Here is a 24,604-nt window from a genome sequence, read left to right as displayed (position 1 = left end):
CTACAGCTCTCTGGACACTGCCCCACCAGTCACCCACATTACCCACTCTGGCATCCCAGCTGCTTCTGCTCTGGGAAATAAAGGACAGCTGTTTATGCAGGAAGCAAAGCCAACATCAGGACCTATACAGCAGGTAGTTCCTGGAAACCAGGTCAATTCCCTCTATGATGAAGCAGATACACCAACTCCTCTTTGCTTAGGGACCATGAAGAAGGGAGAGGAGGTGACCACTCTGAGCTAAGCTGTCATGTTGGACAAAGACATTTTCTCTCACTAATCCTTCCTAACAGAGGAAAGGAGGAATAAATGGAATGATAGTCTGCGTAAAAAATACACACATGGGAACACAAATATGAAGAGAGAACAACTTGTATGTATTATCCAAACACAGTACAGTCACAGGTATAATTAAATATATGCACATGAAAAAGGACTTGGAAGTGTGTATCCTTTAAAAGTTAGCAGTAATCTCTGGGAATGAGATTCTTGGCAATTGCTATTGCCTTCTTTGTGGTTTTCAATATTTTCCAGACTTTCAATAACGAATGGCTGTAACTACCGTAACATAATTTTTTTAAAAGAACAACATATGCTGTTTCAAGAAAAACAAATGAGGGTGGGGTAAAGCACAGGCTAGGCCTACTAGGTGGGGTGGAGGCAAAAGAGCTTACCTGAATCTTATATTCAAATTGGTCCCAGTCCCTGGGACTTTTGGAGCTCATGGTGGAGTGGTATAAGAGCAGCATGGTCATCTAGAAGCCAAACAGGAGGCAGTCACTGAGTAGAGCTGTCTCTATTCTCAGTGCCCACCTCTGGGCTGTTCTGGGGACTCTGAGCTATTCTAGAAACTCTTCTTTTTTTTTTCTTTTGAGGAAGATTAGCACTGAGCTAACATCCGCCACCAATCCTCCTCTTTTTGCTGAGGAAGACTGGCCCTGAGCTAACATCAGTGCCCATCTTCCTCTACTTTATATGTGGGACGCCTGCCATAGCATGGCCTGACAAGTGGTGCGTAGGTCCGCACCCAGGATCCAAACCAGCGAACCCCAGGCCACCAAAGTGGAACGTGCGCACTTAACCACTGTGCCACCAGGCTGGCCCCCTAGAGACTCTTCTAAAACTCCTAGAATTCAGCAGCCTTAGGCCACTGCCCTTAACTGCACCAGGAAACACCTGATTGAGGACTCAATGCCCACTGTGCAAAAAGCTGGGTGTCAGGATTCCTGCATAGCTAAATTCCTGAACTCATGAAACCCTGGGTATGAAACTTAAGGCACCCTCTATAGGCTAGCACCCTGAAACAGAAGATGGAATGAAGTAGACTGAGCTAAAAAGAAAAATTTGACAACAGCTGGGTGACGCCTGATTCTTGCCAGGTCTTCATTGAGGCCCACAGGAATGGTCTAGTAAACCTCTTTGTCATTAGGCATGGGCTCCTAGAATCCTTGGGCTAAATTAGCCTCTGTCTCAGCCAGGTGGTTGCCTGGACCTACCTCTAACCTCCATAAGCCCCAAGAAATAAAGCACCCACCACTGCCTCTGGGTTAAGAGAAGGCCCTGCATATCCCCTTCAGTGCCACCCTCCCAAACCCACCAGTCTGGTATTCCACAGGTACCTTGGCCAGTTCCAGCTCTGACCCCTCCATGACCTTCTGCACTGACACCAAACATTCTGGAGAAGAGGGATGTTTTCGGTTTTCTGTAATAACAACAATGTAGAAAACAGGGTGAACTTCCTGGGGATCATCCCCGAGATCATCAGAACACCTCAGAGTCAGAGGAGCAGAACTGCTGTCTCTGGGGGGCTAGGACACATAGGGCTTCTTACTCCTATGTCCTCTCTCCCCCAACACACGTTTCCATCTGAAGTTAGTTCCATCCTGGGTCAGTCCAAGGGGATGGTTCAAGACAGCAGGCTTGGAATTCACAGCAGCTCTGGGGCATGACTTTGCACTAGCCACCCACAAACCAACTCCTGCTCAGCACCACAAAGTAGGAGCTTGGAGATTCCAGGCCACTCTAGAATCCTGTTCCACCTAAGGCTGCAGAGGAAGCCTGCAGCTGAGGCAAACTTGGAGGACCACGGACACCTGGTTCTTACGCTGCCAGAGGGTGTGGACTCAATTACTAACACCTTGCTTTATATAAATCCTAGCACCCTTCCTATAATTTCCTTGAGGTGGAGTTAGTGGATCACTCCCATGTATCAAAGATGAGGGCTTTGTGTCCACAGCTGTATGAGGGAGGGGAACTGACAAGCACTGTGCTAGAAGCTTTGCATGTGTTCTTAGTTAATCTACCCATTAACCTTAAGAGCAATTATTATTCCCTTTGTTTTATTGATAGGGAACCTATGTCCAGTGAGGTCACACAGAAAGTGAGTAGGAGGGCCAAGATCTTAACCCAAATCTGCCTCTGCCCCACACCTGTTGCCTAAGCAATTAATTCAAAGTTATCTGGAGAAAATGTTTTTCTTGCAAGAAAAAGAGGGTAACATGGATCCTTCCCTCGCCTCCATCTCCTCACAGTGTGGGGCAGGAGCCCAAGGTGACACGTCCCCAGTACTGACCCTCTGGCTCTACGTGGATCCCAGAGACGGACTCTGGGACTGAAGGAACACTCTTCTTCCCTGACTGGTGTAGGCACCACAAGGCCCAGGGAAGCTAACCCGGTAGTACGGATCTCTGTGGCACAGAGTGGGCAGCCTCCAGCCTTTGCTCCTCCAGACATCTGTGAACTGGTTCCTCTGGACTCCCAAGTCCCAGGAGCTGAGGAAGCAGCTCCTTCCCAGCTAGATAAGAAAGGTGCTTACTCTGCAGAAAACTGCACACAAAGTCCAGTCTCTCTGGCACCGGCTGCTGCAGGATTTGCTGCCCCTCGTCAGTGCCGTGGCTAGAAAAAGAGCAAGTATTAGGACTGGAGTACTTAGCAACCCTTCCCTCCTTGCTCCTGCATCACATGCTACCTTCCCATTCCTTCAGGCTTGGTCTGTGCTGGGTCTCAGAGAGAACCAGACCAGATGCTGAAGGCAGGGGAGAAGATACCAAGACACCACTTAGTCAGAAGGATCTGTGTGGTGGGTGAAAAGTAGGAACTTGAGTCATGAGGTCCTTCTGGAAAAGACAGCACTATGCCATCCTATTTGTGAATATAAAAAAACTCTGTGGGAAGAGGGCCGAAGGACATGGAGGCAACACAGATGAACAGGAAGCTGGAATTCAATAGTCTGGAATGGCTCAACCGTAAACCGTCAGGAAGCCTGGGACATGTAGCTGGAATAAAAGTGAGGAAGGATGAAGGAAAGGGACAAACGGGTCCACAAACCAAAAGAACAGGAGGGAACAAGGCTCTCAAGTGACCGGGCAAAGTTCAACACACATCAGGCTGAAGGCTGAGGTGGCTAAAGCCTCCCAGAGGCCAGGCTGAAGGACAGTCACTCTCACGCTGTGCATGTTTGTTGAACTAGAAAGGCAAGCCAAGCGCAAAGAGAGCAATGAGGGCAGGGAGGCAGCAGGGGGCGCTCTCTCACAGCCCAGGCCCCAGGCCCCTGGATGCTAGGGCTAAATGCAGTTTCATTTTTGGAGATGAGTATCTTCACTTCAAGTCAGAAAGCTGACTGCTCTATCTAGGCTATGGCTGGACATACTGATTAAAGGTCCTCCTGTTCCTCAGAACCTGAATCTCCAGGTTTCAGCCAACTTTATGGAGGGCAGGGCAAGCCCTAGAACCAGTGCCAAACATCCTGCAAAGCACAAGCAGCATCCAGACCAAGACCACAAGAGTAGCTCCCTCCATCACTCACGTGATTACCAATGCTTCTTCCCAGTGAACCGCCTACAAGCAGCATTCTGGGTAGCTCACGTGTGATTAGGGACTCCTCCCAGACTCCTAAAAAGCCATCTTCTCCAACCACCCACAATCTGGAATGTTGGGACTTCTTGCCTCAGCACAGAAGAGTAATTTACCAAACAGTATGCCATTAGATAAAAATAAGAATTCTTATATATATTTTCTTATTAGATTAAAAAAAAATAATTCTTGGGTTAAATGTTTGAGAAATGCTCCCATAGAGAGAGACAGTGACTGCAGGATGAGGTCAATGTGTTTTTGCCTCTGGGCCCCACACTGGCTTATGACATCCCAATCCTCCCATGCATTCTGGTCACAGTGGTCACCACAGAAAGGGAGGAAATGCAGTTCCCATCCCAGCAGGCAGCTTCGCTTGAAAGGCTGGAAAGGGATGTGATGCAGACTCACATGCTGTCAACGATCTTGATGAAGATGCTGCAGTCCTGCAGCTGCGGCACAGCATCCACGGGGTCAGCCACCCGCAGACTGTTCACCTGTGAGACAGAGGGAAGAGCCTGGTGAAACTGTCATTAAGTGCCAGAAGCACTGTGGTTTGCTCCTTTCCCCAGATGTTGACAATTCTCTGCTCACTCTTAGTGCCTATAGTTGTAGGCTACAGGAATGAAGGAACAGATGATTCTAGGATTTTTAACTTCAGCAAAGAAATGCTGCTGCACCCACTCATCCACTAACAGCCACCTGAATGTTGCCATCAGAGTCCTTCCTCTGGCTTCAACTAAGTAGGAGCTTAAGTTCTCCTAGGATGTTCCAGCACTAGGGGTATACTTTAAATATAATTAGGCATAAAATGATTCAGGAAGGATACACAAGAAACTGGTACCACTGCTGTCTCTAGAGAAGAACTTGACAGCTGGGAGTCAGGGATGGGAAAAACAAAGACTTCGTATTACAGCCTTTTTTTTTTTTTTTTTGAGGAAGATTAGCCCTGAGCTAACTACTGCCAATCTTCCTCTTTTTGCTGTGGAAGACTGGCCCTGAGCTAACATCCCATGCCCATCTTCCTCCATTTTATACATGGGACCCCTCCACAGCATGGCTTTTGCCAAGCGGTGCAATGTCCACACGTGGGATCTGAACCGGTGAACCCCAGGCCACCGAGAAGCGGAATGTGTGAACTTAACTGCTGTGCCACCGGGCAGGCCCTATAGCCTTTTGTATCTCCTGAATGTTTACATTATAACCCTTTGGAGCTCAGATTTTTACATTACAGCCCTTTGTATCTCTTGAACTTTGAAATATCTATTCAAGACATATTAAATATTACATATAGTTTATATACTCCCACACAGATATAAAATCTTATTATTCATGCTTTTTAAATTCTTTACAGACATAAAACTTTGGCTGAGGGAGGAGGGAGAACTGATGGGGAAGCAAGATAATTAAAGAAAAAGGGAGGAAGGAAAAGAAGAACTGGGAATCCTGAAGAAAAACTTCCTGTTAGCTTTCTTTGCCTTCAGCCAGGTATCCATCTAACAGTCTTTACCACTAGAAAATTTGCCAGCAATCACATGCAAATGAATCGGGTATACAGGTTATTCAACAAGCATATATGATCGACCTCTACAGGAAAACCCTGCGAATTCCACAGGCACCAAGTCAGAAGCAGCCTCAGCTGAAGTTTACCTTTGTATTTACCATAGGAAGGAAGGGTTTCCTAAGTCAACCACATGTGCAAGACTGAGGGAGGAAGAAGACTTAGCCGGTTTAACAAGGTCTTTTTAAAAATTTCAGCATAATGGTCATGTGCAAATGAGTAGATTCTATTGTTTATAAATGTGTCCCTTAAGAGGCACTGGGCTGGGAGCCCCCAGACAAGGATTTTAGGTTTAACTCCTCCACTAACTTGCCAGAAACCTTTGTTATCAACTTTATTTCTCTCTGTGCCTATTTTGTCACTTGCCAAGGATGGAATCCCTACCTCATCTACCTTAAAGGACCAGTGTGGGTTTAAATGGGATTATGGATAGAAAAACACGTTACAAAATAAAAGTACTAAATGCAAAGCACTATTATGGTTAATAAAATAAAAAGAATGAGGTAGATCCAGTAAGACAACTATTTTTTTTTTTTTGAGGAAGATTAGCCCTGAGCTAACTACTGCCAATCCTCTTCTTTTTGCTGAGGAAGACTGGCCCTGAGCTAACATCCGTGCCCATCTTCCTCCACTTTATATGTGGGACGCCTGCCACAGCATGGCTTGCCAAGCAGTGCCATGTCTGCACCCAGGATCCAAACCGGCAGACCCTGGGCCGCCGAGAAAGCGGAAAGTGAGCACTTAACTGCTATACCACTAGGCTGGCCCCATCCAGCAAGAATTCTACTTCTTGGCAACTAAACTAGCTGCATGCACTGGAGAATCAAGAGGATTAAAAAAAAAAAATCAATGATCCAGCTACAGAAATGATAGTATGTATTTCAGTTAAATACGGTTTACATTAAAAACAACTTCCAGATGAATCTAAATTAAAATAGGTTAAAAATAAAAAAAGGAAAATATGACCTCTCATTGAAATCTTAAAGACGGGCTGGCCCCGTGGCCGAGTGGTTAAGTTCACGCGCTCTGCTGCAGGCGGCCCAGTGTTTTGTTGGTTCGAATCCCGGGCGCGGACACGGAACTGCTCATCAAACCACGCTGAGGCAGCGTCCCACATGCCACAACTAGAAGGACCCATAACGAATAATATACAACTATGTACCGGGGGGCTTTGGGGAGAACAAGGAAAAAATAAAATCTTAAAAAAAAAAAAAAAAAGAAATCTTAAAGACAATATATTTATACCAACCTTTTTTTTTTTTTGAGGAAGATTAGCCCTGAGCCAACATCTGCCACCACTCTTCTTTTTGCTGAGGAAGACTGGCCCTAACATCTGTTGCCAATCTTCCTCTTTTTGCTTGGGGAAGATTTGCTGAGCTAACAGCTGTGCCAATCTTCCTCTATTTTGTAAGAGGGACGCCGCCACAGCATGGCTTAATAAGCAGTGTGTAGGTCTGTGCCCAGGATCTGAACCTTCGAATCCTGGGCCGCTGAAGTGGAACGAACAAACTTAACTGCTGTGCCACCAGGCTGGCCCCTATTTATACCAACTTTTGGGGGGAAAAAGCTTAATCTATTTAGTCAGGAAAGGCCAGTATAAATTTTCTAGGAAGATTCTGAATATTCCAGGCCAAGATCCCTTTCTACCTGCTGAAAACAAAGAGACTGCCAAGACTTAAGCATCCAAAAACTATCTCATTTTAATACCTGCAATCTACATAAAACATTCAAGGGCTATGAGTTCTTGTTCACTAATAAGACTGAAAAATCATATCAATTAGCTGATTTAAAGTCACTTAAGGAATCCAGATTCATCTCATACTGATTAAGTAATAATCCAGCAACAGTTTCTTTCATGGATATAAAAATATATTTTCTTCCTGTGCATTATTTTGCTCTCAAATGAGAAATCATTTGAAAGTTGAGGAAGCGGAGAAGCTCTTTCATCTCCAGTTGGGGTATAAAACATGAGAGAGAGGGTGAGGTCACTGCAGGATCTGAGGGCTGCCTGTAAGGCTTTCAGGGCTGCTCAAGGTTGTAGAATCTTAAAGTTCCCTACTCCCTATCACAATGTATTCATTATAATTGCTGGGTACAGAATAATTTCAAGCTATATTTTTAAATAAAATATAGGAGCCGGCCCCGTAGCCAAGTGGTTAAGTTTGAGCACTCCACTTCGGTCGCCCTGGGCTTCGCCAGTTCGGATCCTGGGCAGGGATGTGGCACCACTCATCAGGCCATGCTGGGGTGGCATCCCACATGCCACAGCTAGAAGGACCCACAACTAAAAACATACAACTATGTACCAGGGGGCTTTGGGGAGAAAAAGGAAAAAATAAAATCTTTAAAAAAATTTTAAAAGTAAAATAAAATATAAAATTATTTTTACATTATGAAATAAACCACTGAAAATTTGGAAAAAGAAAAAACAAAAATATTTATTCCAGTATTTTAATATATGCACTTTTAGCATTTTGATGTATTTCATTCCAGCCTTTTTTCCCTAGGTCACTGTTTTTTTTAAAACCACAGCTGTAACTGTCACATGTTCATATGTGTGTTCTATGCTACTCTTCTCACTAACATAACAGGCATTATTTCATGTTGCTATAATGTCATAAAATCCACACTAGCTGCCCAACTTTTGCTTAAACTGAAACATTCTATGTAACTATATATATATTTTTTGTTTTCCTTTTTCTCCCCAAAGCCTCCCCGGTACATAGCTGTGAATTTTTAGTTGTGGGTCCTTCTGGCTGTGGTATGTGAGATGTCACCTCAGCATGGCCTGATGAGCGGTGCCATGTCCGCGCCCAAGATCCGAACCAGCGAAACCCGGGGCCGCTGAAGTGAAGCACAAGAACTCAAACACTCATCACGGGGCCAGCCCCCTATGTAACTATATTTTAATGCACGGTCATTGTGATTTTTGAGAAACGTAGACAAGCATCTGTTAAATAAAACTAGCCTTGTGTCTGTTCTTCTCTATAACAGTAATAGTCACCATAGGATGTAAATAAGTAAATAAACTGATCAACTTGAAATAATGTGGCTAAAGTATCCCCCAATATTCAGTTAACCCATTCAACTAGAGACATGGCTCATGGTCCCCTGCAACCCAACCAGGCTTTTCTTGAAGATGAGGGGAGGAGAAGGAAGACACAATGTTTCTAACATAGCTATAAAACAATGAAATGTAATGTAAATATGTAATACGTAAAATATAAAAATACCCATTTTAAATTATGCAACTAAAATTTGCATTTATTTCAAAAACTCAAGACTAAGAATCCATGTTTTGTACATTAAATACATAGTTTCTGACTGAAGATTTGAGAGTGATTAAAGACAGTCTTTTTTTTTTTTAAATATTTTATTTTTCCTTTTTCTCCCCAAAGCCCCCCAGTACATAGTTGTATATTTTTAGTTGTGAGTCCTTCTAGTTGTGGCATGTGGGACGCCGCCTCAGTATGGCCTGATGAGCGGGGCCATGTCCGTACCCAGGATCCGAACCCGCGAAACCCTGGGCCGCCGAAGCAGAGAGCGCGAACTTAACCACTCGGCCACAGGGCTGGCCCCAAAGACAGTCTTATTAAACCTACCCTACTTGGAAATTAAAAAATCATTTCCTTTAAAATATTCTATAATTTTTTAAAAGTTGGCTCTTTTTAATTGGCCCTAATTGATCAGCAGTGAGGGTGACTACTAAAATATCCTGTAGCAAATAGCATGCCCAGGCAATATTTTAAGTATCAAGAATTATTATTTATTCAGATACTGTGCTAAATGGTTTTGTGCGTATGCTAAATGTTTTTTACACACATTATCTCATTATCCTCATAATGACCCTGTGAGGTATTATTATTATTACTTCCGTTTCAAAAACGAAGTGCTAAGAGGCTGCATAACTTGCCCTGTGTGACGCAGATGGGCCATGATTCTAAACCGAGCTGTCATCACTACACTCCATGGCCTCTTCTGTTTCTCTGTAGCTTTATATTGCCACTGTTCAGTATTATCTTTTCATTTGCCACTGTCTTGGGCAGAAAATATATGAAAAACCTAGCAGAAGGATTTTGGTGCAGTAATTAAGGCAACAGGAGGACAATGGAAACAGAGAGAAACACAGTAAAGAAAGCGAGGAGAACCTTGCCCTATGATTAAAGGCCTTTGAAGACCAAAGTCCTTACGTGTCAGTGAAGTTCAGCATCAATCCTTTAAGTGAGAAAAATGCACAGGGAGCAAATGAAGATGGGTTTCCATGCTCTCCTGCAGCTAGCTTTCCCATGACCGAAAGGGAATATATACCTCAGAGGACCCTCCTCCAAGCTACAGAAGTAGAGTCATGGATCACTGTCAGCAGCAACAGCACCAGAAACTAAGGGGAAAGGCAAAGGAAAACTGTATTTCCTTAGTCTGGAGATGAGAAGACTTGACATAGCCCTGGCTCCTCAAAGACTCCTCTCTCACCCCTCCCAAGCTTTCTGGAGAAGTTTAACAGAAAAATGAGGAAGATCACTCACCCAAGAGAGGAGTGCAGCCGCCCGGGTGGCATGGAGCGTCATCGTGGCGATACCAGACAGTCACTCCAGTGCACCTGGAACCCAAGAGAGGAAGAGCACTTAGTTATACCAGATACCCAAGATGAAGGAGGAGAGGGAAAATGGTTCCATTTACAGGCTCTGAACACTTAAATAAAGCACTCTTCACTCGGCACTTAATCCACCAAGGCACCATGGGAATTTTTAGAGAGCTCAGAGTACACATCAAAATTACTATAAAACTTATCATGTCAGAGCTGACAGTAAAGAATCTTGCATTTAATTCAGTGTCCATAAGCTCTATACACAATGTTTCTGTTTCACAGAAAATACAACATTCAAAGCTGGCCTTCAACCCTGCTCTTTGGGACATAGTGCCCTTAAAACATGGAATAAACAGGGGCCAGCCCAGTGGCCTAGTGGTTAAGTTCACTGAACTCCACTTCAGCGGCCTCAGTTCGGTTCCCCAGTGCAGACTGATACCACTTGTTGACAGCCATGCTGTGGTGGTGACCCACCTACAAAACAAAGGAAGACTGGCATACATGTTAGCTCAGAGCTATTCTTCCTCAAGCAAAAAGAGGAAGATTGGCAACAGATGTTAGCCCAGGGCAAATCTTCCTCAGCAAAAAAAAAAAAACAAAAACAAAAACATGGAATAAATATAGTTTTTCAGACACAGCTGCATCTGAATGCAACCATGTGACCATAGTCTTGGGACCTTGAACAAATAGCATAACTTCTTTTAGTTGCAGTTTCCTCATCTGCATAATGGGATCCACAAACACCTCTTTGGGTTATTGTGATGCTTCAAGATAAAGCAGACAAAGCAAATAGCCCAGTGCCTGGCACACAGTAGGTATTCAATAAATGATCACTGTTCTTAAGCAGAAAGGTTGATTTCTGGCTCTTTCTGCAGGTACCCAAATTCTACCTAACTAACAATAACCAAGTCCTTGGAGAAAGCTCTCCAAATTTTGGATTTTTATACACCCCCCCCCCAACAGAATTGTCAAAGACATGGTTCATGTGGGGAATTGGATGAAACCAAAGTCAACCCTGGCAGAGATCCCATGGGACATTTTACGAAAAATTAGACACTTGTCCTGGTATTCTTACCCCCAATTTCCCTTCCCATTGGGAATCGGCCATCTGCCTGCCAACCTGCCCAAGAGACCACAAACCTAGTGAGCAACTACTCCCCAGCACTTCCCGGCAGTCCCCACAATTCCCACAAACCTTCATGGGAGAAATCAGCCTTACTCCCCCACCTGCTGTCACAGGTGCTCAGTGTCACTACACTAGGAGGAGGAACAAGAGTGGTAAGCGCCACATCACCTCTAACTCTCCCCACGTATCAGAATTTCCAAGGTATGGTCTCTATGGAACCAACATTTGCAAAGCACCTTCTGTATACAAAGAGTTGGGGATAAGAAAAACATCACTCTTGTCCCTAAGGTGCTCATGGTCTGGTAGAGGAAAGAGATACATAAATCTGATAATCCACTCCCCATCATCTCTGAGTCCTTCCTCTGCAAGTGTACTCTGCTTATCAACCAACCAAAACGGTTCTTTTCTCAGTTCTTACATATGTTCATCCTGTACTGGAAGCTACATGGGAAATGGGAGACAAAGACTCGGTTCCTGCCTTTGAGGGGCTTACAGCAGGGCGAGGAGTGAAATTAAACATACATGAAGCATTAAATAATAGAAGAAAATAATCAAATGCTAAATATAACTAAATGCTAAGTATAATTACTTCCTGACCCTGCAAAACCTAACATGATTCAACCTGTCAGACCAACGTGACAGTCTTGGATATGAGCCAATTCACCTGGGCTTTGGCAAGAGCAAGTAAAGGGGTGAAGCGAGCTCTCAGGAGGGCAGAGAAGCTAAGAGACCCACGTGTTCCTCTGTCTTGGATGATTTTCACCCAGCATGGCCTGTCCACGGGCACTGACTGCCTACCTCCGGGGCCAGGCAAGGATGAAGGCAGATGGCCTCGACTACTGCACTGTAAAAAGGCTTTGGTGGTGGGTGGCCAGCCTCAAGTGAGAGGGCCCACGCTTGGCTCTTGTCGTGAAGGCAGCAATGGCCAAATGTTCTACTAGGGCTTCTTTAAAGAAAAAAAAAAGTCTGGGCTATTCAGGAACAGGGAAATGAGGCCTAGATCACCTCCCCCTTATCCCCACTGCTGCCTCTAGACGTGCTGTCCTTTTGACAAGGCCCAAAACTTCAGTCAGAAATTTTATTTGCAACTAGAGGTAGATCTTGTCCCCTCTGAGATTCCACAGCTGTGCTGCTAAAAATGACCTGAAGTTAACCAACCTCTTCCCTTCATCTCAGAGGCAAAACATACAACCCTTATGTCCTCCCAGGGAGCCTACCTAAAACTAGTGGCATGGCTGAGGGAAACTGGTATCAAGTCCAGTGCCGCTTTCTGTGCTCCCAAGGCACAATAACAGGAGGAATCCAATACTCAACACGAGGAACTCCAGAAGGACCCTGTCAGCTCAAAGCCCATAAAGAGGCACTTTCTCAGAGACAGGACACTGGGGTGACAGCCTTTAGGACAGCCCAGCCATTCACTCTTCTCCGGGTAATGAATGATTGAAGCCAGTGGCACAGTTAGTCCTCAGCACTAGGACTATAGCTTTAAGCAGGCCTTGGCTTGGAACCCAAGGGCTCCCAGCCAGAGCACCATCCTCCCCACCCTCCCCCTGAAATCTGAGGCAGGCCCCACCCAGAAGACGGGTGATGGTGATGGAAAAACAGATTCCCGCGATTGTAGCCTGGAACCATTTCACAGAAGGATCTGCTGAGATCCACTCCAACTCCATCAGGCACCCCTTGCCCCTCCTCACCCTGTAACCCCCAGTCAACAAACCAACCAACCCACCCCTGGAATGCAGGCCCTCTGAGGGCACCTTCAGAGTTCCTACCTACCTGGTTCTTTGAAAAGAAGTGCCCCAAGAATCCAAGACAGAGGCTTCACAGAGCTGATGTGACGCCCTCTTTTCCTCGGGCTCAAGAAGGAACCAAGACATAGAAGCAGCTGCCTTATAAACAAAAGGCCTTGTGTCCTCTTTACATTTTCAAAACTGACATAACGTAACTCCCTCACATCAGGACCAAGTCTCACATTTACAGTAACCCCTCCATGGTTCCAGAGAAGATAAATCAAGACAAGGATAGTGATACTCAAGAGACACACCGCCACCTGGTCTGCACCTTCTCTGGGTCTTAAAGAGTTAAAACCAAGCCGTGGTTTCCTCCCAGGGCTGAAGCTAATGCAAACCACCTGCTCAGATGCAAGGACCAGAGGGTCAGGTTGTGGAGCCCTGGGGTCTGTTCTGGAAAAGCTTCAGTTTTAAGGGTTGACCAAGGGATAGGCCAAAGGCTGAGTTGTGGTAGCACTGCTCTCCTTACCCCGACCCTCAGCCTAGGTGCCAGCTACTTTTGAGACTGTCTCTTAGACACTTACTGCCCGAACACCAGCCCTACCTCAAGAAAACACCAAAGTGACCTTTGGTCCCAGAGAGCTGCAAAACTGTACTGATCACTCAGCTCATGGGCTCTTGCCTCCACTGAACCCTCATTCTCTTAGGTATTATCCCCCACTCTCAGAATTTCAGGGCCCAAAGCCCACACAAACTCCCATCTCAAAGGGTCTTTCCCCAAGTCCTGCCCCTCTTTACCCTATGGTTCCAAAGGCCGCAGGCTCACGGCTCATAAGGGAAATGGCTGTCCCATCTGTGCACCCACGCTCAATGGTAAGATTTGTCACCACTTACCCTGACAGCCTGCCTGCCTGTAGCCACTAAGAATTCCATGCTCTGTGCACCCTTCTAAAAGGGATACTCCCACCATCTGAGAGACCCCCCCACATCCAAAGAGTGAACACCCTGATCTTGAGGCTCTTCTCCTCTGACTCTGGGAGAGAGAGGTCAGGAGGCACAGGCAAGCAGGCAGCCAGACCTCACCTGGCAGGTTACCCCAGAGGAGCTCAGCAAGGGCCATGCTATGTTGCCATAGGCTAACTTGTCATAAAGAACAGAACAGGAAATATCTTGCTGGTGCATCCCCTGGCTTGGAGAAGGTAAAAGGCCCAAGGACCAGCAGCTCCAAAAGAAGCCAAGAAGGGGAAAAAAAAAAAAACCCAATGCTTTTCAGCTCCTGGGAGTCCTGAGTAGGCTGTCTTGTCCAAGTCCAAAGGGTTTCTCTGCACTTCTGAGGTCAGGGCAATCAAGCTGGCGAGATGCATTCCCTGGGCCCCCTTGAAGGACTAGCTCTTTGATTCAGGCCTCCCCCTTTTCACACAGGCCATCCCCCCTCTATGTAGCCTAGAATTTGGCCCAGAGCCCTGGGGAGGAACAAGGGAAGGATTGCAAGGGAAACCAAGATTTCCCTGGTTTCTACAAAAGTAGCTTACTGACATCTGCCCTTCCCCCCATGCTCTGCAGGGTCCAGATCAGAAGGATATGGGCAAAACGGTTGCAATCATAAACTAGACCTGAGGCCTAGAGGCATATACTGCACAAGAACGCAGACTCGCGCACACACACGCCCCCGAGCCCGCTCCAGCAGTTCATCAGCACCTGCCCCCGCTGCTATATTCACACACCCTGGTCCCTACCAGCTGGCAAAATGAGCCCTTTTCACTCCCCACCACTGCGTACACACCCAGGCCTCACTCAGGAATGGAGAAGCTCTCCTGAGCTGTCTCTACAGCTCAACGTGCAGGCGCACACGCTTTCCCCCTCTGAACAAAAACACGCTGACATCTAGCCGAGGGGGAAAGAAAGCAACCCTTTGAAAGGCGCCAACTCCCGGATGTTGGCAAGCTCTGCTCCCAGCGCCTCTTTCTGAGTGTTTACTTGCTCCCCCTCTCCACTCCCTCCCCTTTAAGGATGGCGCAGGAAAGGAGGTGAGGCGGGAGACTCCACCGCACCCCCTCGTCCATGTTTGAACAAAAACCCAGAGAAAGAGTGAGGGACAAAAGTCTCAGTGCAGGGGGGCCTTACCAGACTCCTAAAGCCAAACGTATCTACAGGTTTTAATCCGCCATTAGCATTTAAATCTTGAAAGGAGAGGAGGAAGGGGGGGCTAGTGGAAAGTAACCCCACACACAAAAGAAAAGTTGTTGGTTTTCTTCTCAGTCAGCCTGGCAGGAGCGATCTTCCTGGCTGACAGCCAGAAGTGCGTCACAGCCAGGAGTCTGCTTTCTTTAAAGGCACAGCAAGCTTCCGCGAGCCGGGAGCGACGGCGGCGAAGCAGGGAACTCTCAGCAAGGGGGGAGGGGTGGCAGTCGGGGGCAAGGAGGGAGGGGCGCTCTGGAGAGGAGGGGCTGCGAGGGCTTGGCCGACAAACAAGAGACTAGGACGCATGGCGGGGTGGTGGGGGCTGAGCCGGCAGACAAAAATACTGAACTGCAACAGTGGCAAGAGCCAAGGCAAACCGTGGCATAAACACACAAAACACATCTCACAGTGGCCTGCCCGACAAACCTGATATCACCCGGACACTCCCCCTTCTCTCTCTTAAGACAGCAGTGACAGCCTGTCCAAATCGGGGCAGCAACGGAGGGGTAGGCCACGGGCTGCCCTGATTAGGTCAGCCCCCGCCTGGCAGGAGCAGGGCAAGGAGGAAGACCCGGGAACAGACGCCTTGGAGGGCAGGACGCAGGCCCTTTGAAACGGGGGCAGCTTCCTGCCGCTCCAGGGCGGCCGTGTCTTTAAGCGCACACACGCTGCTCACAAAGCGCCTGCCTCCTTCCGCGGGCGCCGTCTGCCCTGGGACATGGCCGCCCCCCAAGCCCGCTCCCTGAGGGGATCTCTCCAGCCCGTACCTTGTGCGTGGCAAGGCCAGGATGCCGCGCTGTGCCCGCTCCTCCCCCTCGGCCACCCAAACAAGAAGCCCAGGCAGACTGCGGCCCTGGCGCACAGGCCTGCGCTGTCCTGTCCGGGTGGCTGCGTGCTATTGTCGACTGTGGAATGGCCGCCAAAATCCCAGCTGTGCTGCCAGAACCTAATCCCCTGTTCCGCTGGGCTTTTTTGGGGAGGGGCCGAGGGGCCAAGGCAAAGGACCTAGCATGGCAGGCACTGGCTGGAGCCCCTTAACAGACACAGGCACTGGGATCCACCGGCAGAGCATACAGGCTCTGCTCTCCTACCTGGCCGAAAAGAAAAGATGTCTGACTCTTCGAAAACAAAACCACAAGCGTTTCCACCCACTGAACAGTGACCTTCGCCAAGACTAGGAGAGAAACCCACCAGTTATCAGGAACTCCTTCATCTTATTTACACCACAAACATTTATTAAGCACCTCATGTGTGCAAGGCACTGCTATAGGACATTGTAGGGAGTCTCCAAAGATGAATTAAATCCAGCAGCTACACTGAGGTAAGGTTATAATTCCACAGGAGATAAGAAATGTGAGTCGAAAATTCTATTTCAAGACAGTATGTGCTAACTCCCACAAAAAAAGATAAAATTTCTAGCTAGCTGAGTAGGGAAGGACTAAGAAAATGAAGTGATATTTTAATTTGGATCTTAAAACACACAGGTAGAATTTCCCCAGATGGAAATGGAGAGAGGAGTGGGGAAGAAGGGAAAGCAGAGAGGGGGTACAAAAGTACTGGGAGACCAGACTTGAAGGGTGAGTTGGGGTCAGAGTTGGAGAATCTTGAACTTCAAACCAAGAAATTAAATAAAGATTTGAATGTTTATTTTGTTGTTTGTTTTTAACATAGAGACGTGGCACGACGAGAACTGTACTTTAAGAAATTATTCTGGAATAAAAATGAATGAGACTACCAGCAGGGAGGCGGGTCAGAGACAGGTAATAAGGACATGAAGGAGGGTAGGGCAAGAGAGAATGGAAAGGAGAATGAGACAGACTGTGGAGACAGGATGAAGAGAAGGGAATGACTAGAAGGAGAGGAAGAAACTATAAAGGACAGGAAAGTGTGAGGGATGGCTGGGAGGACAGAAAAGCCGTATGTAGAATTAAATGAAGTGAGGAGATGATACAGAACATGTTAGAACAAGAGAGAAAACGAAGTATAATAAATAGCAGCTAATGCTTACTGAGTGCAGACTATGTGCCAGGCACTGTTCTACACGCCTCATGTGTATTAACACATGAATCTGAAAAACCCCCTTAGTGGAGCAGATACTATTATCACTCAACTTTAGAGAGGAGGAAACTCGGCCACGGAGATGAAATAATTTGCCTGAGATCACACAGCTGAGATCACAATGGCAGAACTCTATACCTCTTGATGCCAGGTGACCCTGGCAAGTAACCTCTGAGCCTCAGTATCCCTATTAAACAAGGATAAAGATATCTATTTTATAAGGCTGTGATGAGGATTAATTCAATTAACACCTCTAAGGTGTCCAACACATTGGCTGACACATAAGGCACAAGGTGGTACTTAACAAAGGTTAACTCCTATTTGGGTGTTTTGGCCCCTTGTCACTAAGGTGTCCAAGCAAAAGTTGGCTTACCATTTGTTGGGGAAGCTAGTGGGGTTGCCCCTCCCTGGAGCAGGAGAAAGGATCCTCAGGGTGCTTGCTTTCCTTCCATCAGTCTGCCTCTCTGGATTTTACTTTAAGGTCTAACTCAAATTTCAACTCAACTATTTCTTAACAGATAACAGTGGTTGTTTCGGGGAGGAGTTAGACTGTAGGGGACTTTCTACACCATATGTTTTTTATGTTTGAATTTATTTTTAATAACCATGTATTACAGTGGTGATCAGAAAAACGTCTCTACATTCTGCATTTGGCACTTGTACTGCATTAATTGTATATGCACGGAAGTCTTGTCTTCACATCTAGAATGTAAATTCCTCAAGGGCATAACCCGTTCCATCTCTCTCTCTATGATCCTCCATATACCTAGCACACCGGGGCTCCCTGTATCTGATCCACTGAACTACATCTGGATGGCAGGTTTCCAAATTTAACCTTCTGGCCACCAGAGAAGGACTGTGGTGAGTCGTGGGGGTGCTGTGGAGGGGGTCAGAAAAAGGCCCATTGCTGCAAAGACCTCCCATCGCCCCACTTCTTCTCCCAGGCCCTACAGCTTATTCCCACAGTGTCACTTGTAGTGGGTGGTTAGCAATCACTATTGGTATAAAGGGAAGTTCTTATTCAAAGCAGCACCAGGAAAGTAAAGGCAAAGCAAAATCCAAAGCTTTTATAGAAAAGCAAAGTGGCAAACATAATTTAATGACTGACACAATCAACACTCCAGAAAACGTATGAGATAAAAATAGGAGGCAGGCCTGTTAGTGAACATCATCCTGGCTGCTAACACCGTCCTGGCCACATCTGGCATTGTGTCAGCCCTGAAGCTCCCTAGCACGTGAAATAATCGATATTGTGTCTTAAAGAATACAAGAGGTCTTCCCCCCACCCTCCCTTGGCTCTAACTCAAGGCAACAGCTTCCAGCTGTGCAGCCTCAGAGGGGCTGAACTCTCCTCTGGAACCTCTTCACCAAAGTTGCAAAGCTTCTGGGACTGCTCTTCAGGACAGCCCAAGGAGCTGGGCGAGTTTCCCCAGCCTCTCCCTCCCTCGCCACAAGGCTGCCACGCCCCTCCTGTGGCAGAACTTCCCCACCCCTCCTCCCAGCCTAGCCAGGCAGCAGGGAGGTCAGATGGCTCCTGCTTGATTCCACAATCCCTGCTCATTGTCTCCAAAAGACTGGGATGGGAGTGGTAAAACCATTTTTACAAGAGAGATGGAGGAAGGAAAGAATATGACAAATGACTAACTCAAAATTCAGGATAGAGTTCAGATAGAGGTTGGAGGGGGTTGGTGAGGGGTACAGAGCGCACAGGGTGTTTCAAAGGGCCTGGTAATGTTACGTCCCTGAGCTTGGTGGTAGATGCATGGGTGTTTGTTTTATTATTCTTGTTTAAAATGTAAACGTAACAGTTTTTAATGTATATTATCATTTTTAAAACTTTAAACAAAAGACTGGGAGAGAGTAATTCCCCTGAGAAAACCCAGGAATGGGATGGTTCTAATACAAATAATTCACCTGGCATTCAAGGCCCTCTATAACCTGGCCCCAGTTTTACCTTCTAGAGTCATTTATGTCCTTACCCAAACCCTCTACCCTGCCAGACTGGTCTTCTCACTGTCCTCTGAAGTCCCCCTGAAACTCCTACCTCAGGCTGCTAGCCTGGAAGAGAAGCTTTCGCTGTAGAAATCTGTAGGCTAGGGCCCAGTTAGAGCCTCTCTCTCAGTCCCTAGGCTCTCTCATGAAGAAAGTCGGCAGGAAAAATGCTCTTACTGTATACACTGCCCGGTGCAATACCTTCTTGTCTTTCCTCTGCCATGTGATGTCTGTCCTAGCATAATAAATACCCAAAGACTACCATTCTTGGTTTGTTTTTTTTTTCTGAGGAAGATTAGCCCTGAGCTAACATCTGCTGCCAATCCTCTTCTTTTTGCTGAGGAACAGTGGCCCTGAGCTAACATCCGTGCCCATCTTCCCCTACTTTATATGTGGGATGCCTACCACAACATGGCTTGCCAAGCAGTGCCATGTCCGCACCCGGGATCTGAACCAGCGAACCCTGGGCCAAACGTACACACTTAACCACTGCACCACCAACCAGCCCCTCATTCTTCTTGTTGATGTTACTGCTGTAATTAATAGCTAACATTTAATGAGCACTCAGTATGCACCAGGCACTATGCTAAACACTTCCATGCTTTATTTTCTTTAATCCTCACAATAACCCAATGACACAATAACCCAAATACTATGATTATCCCTATTTTACAGAAAAGGAAACTGAAAACTAGAAAGATTAAGTGCCTAAGGTCACATGGTAGTAAGTGTTGGAGCCAAAATTTGAGCCCAGTTGGGTCTGTGCCCAGAGCCCATCCTCTTACATGGTCATCTCATCTAATCCTCAGGACAATCCATACGGTAGATTTTATTTCTATTATAAAAATGAGGAAATCTGAGGCTCAGAAATTCAGTCACTCCGTCACATAAGTAGTGAGTTGCCTATCTGGTCTCTACATTATTCTCTACTGCTCTTAAACAATCATTGAATGAATGTTTAAAAGCTAGCACATTCTTGGTGGCTCAAAGAAGTCTTGTACTTCTACCTCCTCATAAAAATCAACTTTTTAATCAAAACAATCAAACAGTTCGAATTTCAAAAGTATCCACTAAAGATTTTTTTCGGAAGATGCACGAGCTTTACAAACATTGAAGGACAAAAACTCCTCTGAAGCAAAAGCACAGAAGAGTCTTCTACTAGAAGGGATGCTGGACCCATCTCAAAGGTGAGCGGCCATAGATAAAGAAGGCTGGAGGAAACATCATTGCTGGAGGGAAGGGCTGCTGTTTCAGAACCTTGACCTCAAGCTTATTTACCAGGCCTCATTCTCCCTCTCCAGAGGGTAGTGGCTGAGTAATGAGGCAGTGTTGGTAAGCCTGCAGCTTCCTGGGAGAGAAAAGCAGAGGGCAAATCAAAACCCAGAGAGGATTCATTATGACATCCAAGAGGCTCTATTCAGTTCTCCCTCAAGAAGGTCTTTCTACAAAACACCTAAGAACCTGTTCACCCTGTTTCATTGTCACAGAGGAATTAATGGCCCTGTCCCTATAGGTAACATATGTAGCACAATATTTGCTCACAAACACTGAACTGATGATGAATACGGTAAAAGAGACTGAAGGTAGAACAGTCTTTTTTTTTTTAAAGATTGGCACCTGAGCTAACAACTGTTGCCAATCTTTTTTTTCTTTTTCTGCTTTTTCTCCCCAAGTCCTCCCAATACTTAGTTGTATATTCTTAGTTATGGGTCCTTCTAGTTGTGGCATGTGGGACGCCGCCTCAGCGTGGCCTGACAAGCGGTGCCATGTCCACTCCCAGGATCCAAACCAGCAAAACCCTGGGCCGCAGAAGCGGAGTGCACAAACTTAACCACTCAGCCACGGGCTGGCCTGGGGAGAACAGTCTTAAGTAAAGATTTACAAATCCTGGAAATAGACTCACTAATGGCAGAAAACACTAGATTTGGTGTTGGAAGCCCCTGGAGGTAAGTTCTGGATAAGTCACTTACTAAATTTGCGGCTTAGGCAAGTCACTTGCCCTAGCTTGGGTCTCAGTAAAAGAGGATTGGGTTAGATCATATCTAAGGTACGTCCAAAAATTCCCCATGATTCTTTCCCCAGGATAGTATTCTCAACAACAACAATGACAACAAAAATCTTGCAACAAAACTAATTTCCTCAGAATCTGGCCCAGTTTAGGGCTTCCTTTCCAAAAAACAAAAATAGCAATACCCCCAGAAACAGGCACTTTGTTTGTTACCCTACAGGGTCCCATCCCCAAAGCGAGACACATGTGGGTGCTTCACTAATCCTGATGAACAGAGGAGGTCCTTGGAAACTGGCAGTACCACCTTGCATGGGCTACGAAGAAAGGTGATTGGAGTTATACTCAGGGCATTTACAAGGTTTCATAAATAAAAGCCACAGAGAAAGTACAATTTATAATTACATTGGTCTAAACAGCCTAAGGAAAAGCAGCTTTCTATACCTGGTCAACAAATCACAGAATCTCATGGTTGAAAGAGATGATCCTAATGGTCATCCAGTCCTACCCTACATCCATGCTGGAATACATGTGACAACTTTGCTGAAGATTTGCTATCTCCTGCCTGAGACAGAAATTTTACAACTTACTTGTATGCCTGAGCAAGGTCTGCCAATTGGAGACAACTTGTGAATTCAGAACATAAGCTTGGAGAACTCTGCCTAGGATCTGGTTTGTTTCAAATAGGCTTTAAGTATCTATAAAACTCAGATGACATCTCTCTCTTCTCCCCTCCGTTTTCTCTCTCTCTGCTTTATCTTCCATGTTTCCACCTCCTACACAACACTGAGACCCCTCTTTCTGGTTCCAAATCCACTTCTCCTTCTACCACACCAGGATGCCTTTAACCACTGATAGAAATGAACAAACACAAATATTAAGAGGGGTTGGGTTTCTAAATAGGATGCTAGATTGACTCAAGAACCAAATTTTTCAATGTTACTAATAAGTAAAATAAATGAGAATGGTGTCTAACATGGCCATGATAAACAAAGCAAAACAAAACAAAAAAAAAACCCTTACATTTAAACAGACTTCAAGAATTTAAGGAAGGCTATGTTTCACATCTCAATTAATCCTCCCTAAAGAACCCTAAGAAGAAAGCATGTTTATTTCAATTTTATAGACTAGGAAACTAAGGCTTAGAAAGAATGCCTGCATCAAGGTCAACCATCAAGGTTGCCACGCCAGACCTCAAGTCTTCTAAATCCAGTGCTCTCTCCAACACACTTCAGCTACATCCTGTACCTTTCTCATCAGTATAGTTCTTCAGGTGTACAAAGCACTTATGCACTCCTTGTTCAAACTGTTTCTGCTACAGCTTATGAAATGGGCAGGGCAGGTGTCTTTTTCTCCATTTTTAAAGATGTTAAGAAACCTGAACAGCATTAGATAAAATATCTCATGTATCTGGCATTGCTGAGAAGTACGAAGGTACGAAGTTCCTCACAAGCAATTTTCCTAAAAACTGAAATTTCCTCCCTTTAGGACAAAACCTTTTTTTAAAACTACTTGCAATACAATTTCTCCAAAATACATAAGATATGTTACTCTTTAATTGGAATTAATGAAATTTAATCAGGGACGTACAACTATAAACATGAAATAAACACCTGTAGATACTGTGCTGGGGACTCAAAGATGAATCAGATAGGCTTATAATCCTGTGGAGAAAGAAATATACCTATAACTCACCTTAAAACAAGGCCAAAGAACAGGGACTTGGGTAGTGCTGAAAGGAAGGTGAGAGAACATTGGAAAGTCTACTGGAGACCAGTAGCGACTTACTAAAGAGCAGTGGGAGGCACTGAAGTGTCCTGAGCAGGAGAATGGCATACCTGTGTGTGCTTTTTGGAAAGATGAATCTGGCACAACATTGAGTCCAGAGGCAGAATCCACAGTTAGCTGGCAGTTGTAGTGGCAGACATAAAACTGCTGCTGCCAGGGCAGGGGCAACAGGAACTACCAAGAAAGGTATATTTGAAAAGCACTGCAGGGGTAGACACAGGGCTCTTAGGATACGGGGGTGTGGGAAAGGTGGGGAGAAGAAAAGACCTCTAAGATTCTTGCTTTGGTGAAAAGACTTCAGGGTGGGAACCCAGGATAAGTTACTGTTTTAGAGGAGCTGTGAGGGACTGATTAACTCAGGATGGGATGAGGAGGAAAGCTTCACCAAGGAAGGAACATTTAAGCTGAGTGCTTAAAGGATGAGTAGGATGAATAGGGTTTCATCAAAAAAGAAGTAAAAAGAGCATTCTAGGCAAAGAGAACAGCATGTGCAAAGACAGAGTTTATTACATTTCAGCAATGGCATGCAGTTTTAGGAAGATGTACCAGATGAGGAGGATAAGAAGTACTAAATTGTGAGGCACTTACATCATACTAAGGAATTCACATTACATCCTGTAGGTAATGGGCAACAATCAGGTTTCTAAAGGGATGGAGTAAAGAGGAGTAACACAGATAAGATCTATATTCCAGTCTGCATGAAGTACATGCTGGAATGGTAAGAAACAAGAGGAAGGCAGTATAGCATAATGGCTAAGGGCATAGGGTCTGGAGTTAGACTGCCTAATTAAAACCGTGGCTCTATAGCTTACTTGCAACCTTGAACAGCTTACTTAACCTCTCTGTATTCCCAGTTTCCCCATCTGTAAAATGGGAATAATAATAGTACTCTCTCAGACGGTCGAAATAAGGAATTACACATATACTAGATAGTACATGTAAAGTGCTTAGCGCAATATCTGGTACAGAGAGAAACACTAGATGCTATTAAAGGCTGAAAGTTCATTAATAGAAAGTTACATCCTCATAGGGTCTAGTGTGGTCCATGCTCTTCCTTCCACCAGAAGTTTTTTTTTGTGGAAGATTAGCCCTGAGCTAACATCTGCTGCCAATCCTCCTCTTTTTGCTGAGGAAGACTGGCCCTGAGCTAACATCCATGCCCATCTTCCTCTACTTTATATGTGGGACGCCTACCACAGCATGGCTTGCCAAGTGATGCCGTGTCCGCACCTGGGATCCGAACCAGCGAACCCTGGGCCGCCGAAGTGGAACCTGTGCACTTAACCGCTGCACCACGGGGCCAGCCCCAAGAAGCTTTCTTTTCCTACCTCTTCACCTAGTTAATTCTAACTTATCCTTCATTTGTCAGCTCAAATGTTACTTCCTCATGAAAACTCTCCCTAACCACCTTAGGTCAAGTTCCTACTATACAAAGCCATATTCCTTTCCTTCACAGCGCTCATAGTTTCTACTACACCTTTTTGTATTTCATTAATTTCTTTCTCCTACTACCAGACATTCCATGAAATTGCAGATTGTGGGCTCACCACTGAATTCTCAGAACTTAGTACAATGCTGGCACATAGAAAGTACCTGACAAGTATTTCTTGAATGAATGAAAGGTTTCAAATTATATTTTAAAAGTGAACCCTCTTCAGATGCAATCTCTATAATAGAACTCAGGATACAGATAAAAGTAGATGGTTTAAAGTAAAGGATGTTTGGAGCCCTG

General features: G+C 45.6%; 1 protein-coding gene across 18 annotated transcripts in view; it reads right to left on the bottom strand.

Moving 5' to 3' along the window:
* The window catches only part of NUMA1 (nuclear mitotic apparatus protein 1), a 65,770-nt gene that overhangs the window by 18,999 nt on the left and 22,167 nt on the right, over window positions 1–24,604 (bottom strand). For 8 of the 18 annotated variants that reach the window (XM_014841981.3, XM_014841987.3, XM_014841991.3 and 5 more), the window contains exons 1-6: window positions 14,973–15,209; window positions 9,931–10,004; window positions 4,258–4,343; window positions 2,813–2,892; window positions 1,617–1,699; window positions 672–752 (exon numbers count right to left, since the gene is read on the bottom strand). In XM_014841981.3, coding sequence (XP_014697467.2) covers window positions 672–752; window positions 1,617–1,699; window positions 2,813–2,892; window positions 4,258–4,343; window positions 9,931–9,972 — 372 coding nt within the window. In that variant the 5' untranslated portion in view covers window positions 9,973–10,004; window positions 14,973–15,209. Of the gene's footprint in view, window positions 1–671; window positions 753–1,616; window positions 1,700–2,812; window positions 2,893–4,257; window positions 4,344–9,930; window positions 10,005–12,894; window positions 13,004–14,631; window positions 14,708–14,972; window positions 15,210–15,455; window positions 15,519–15,796; window positions 16,111–24,604 lie in introns of those variants that run through there. The other 10 variants (XM_014841982.3, XM_070490799.1, XM_014841983.3 and 7 more) reach the window with 6 other exon arrangements.

This window comes from Equus asinus, chromosome 20, assembly GCF_041296235.1.
Source record: "Equus asinus isolate D_3611 breed Donkey chromosome 20, EquAss-T2T_v2, whole genome shotgun sequence".
NCBI classification, from domain to species: domain Eukaryota; kingdom Metazoa; phylum Chordata; class Mammalia; order Perissodactyla; family Equidae; genus Equus; species Equus asinus.
This window is presented reverse-complemented; position numbering and strand designations above follow the sequence as displayed.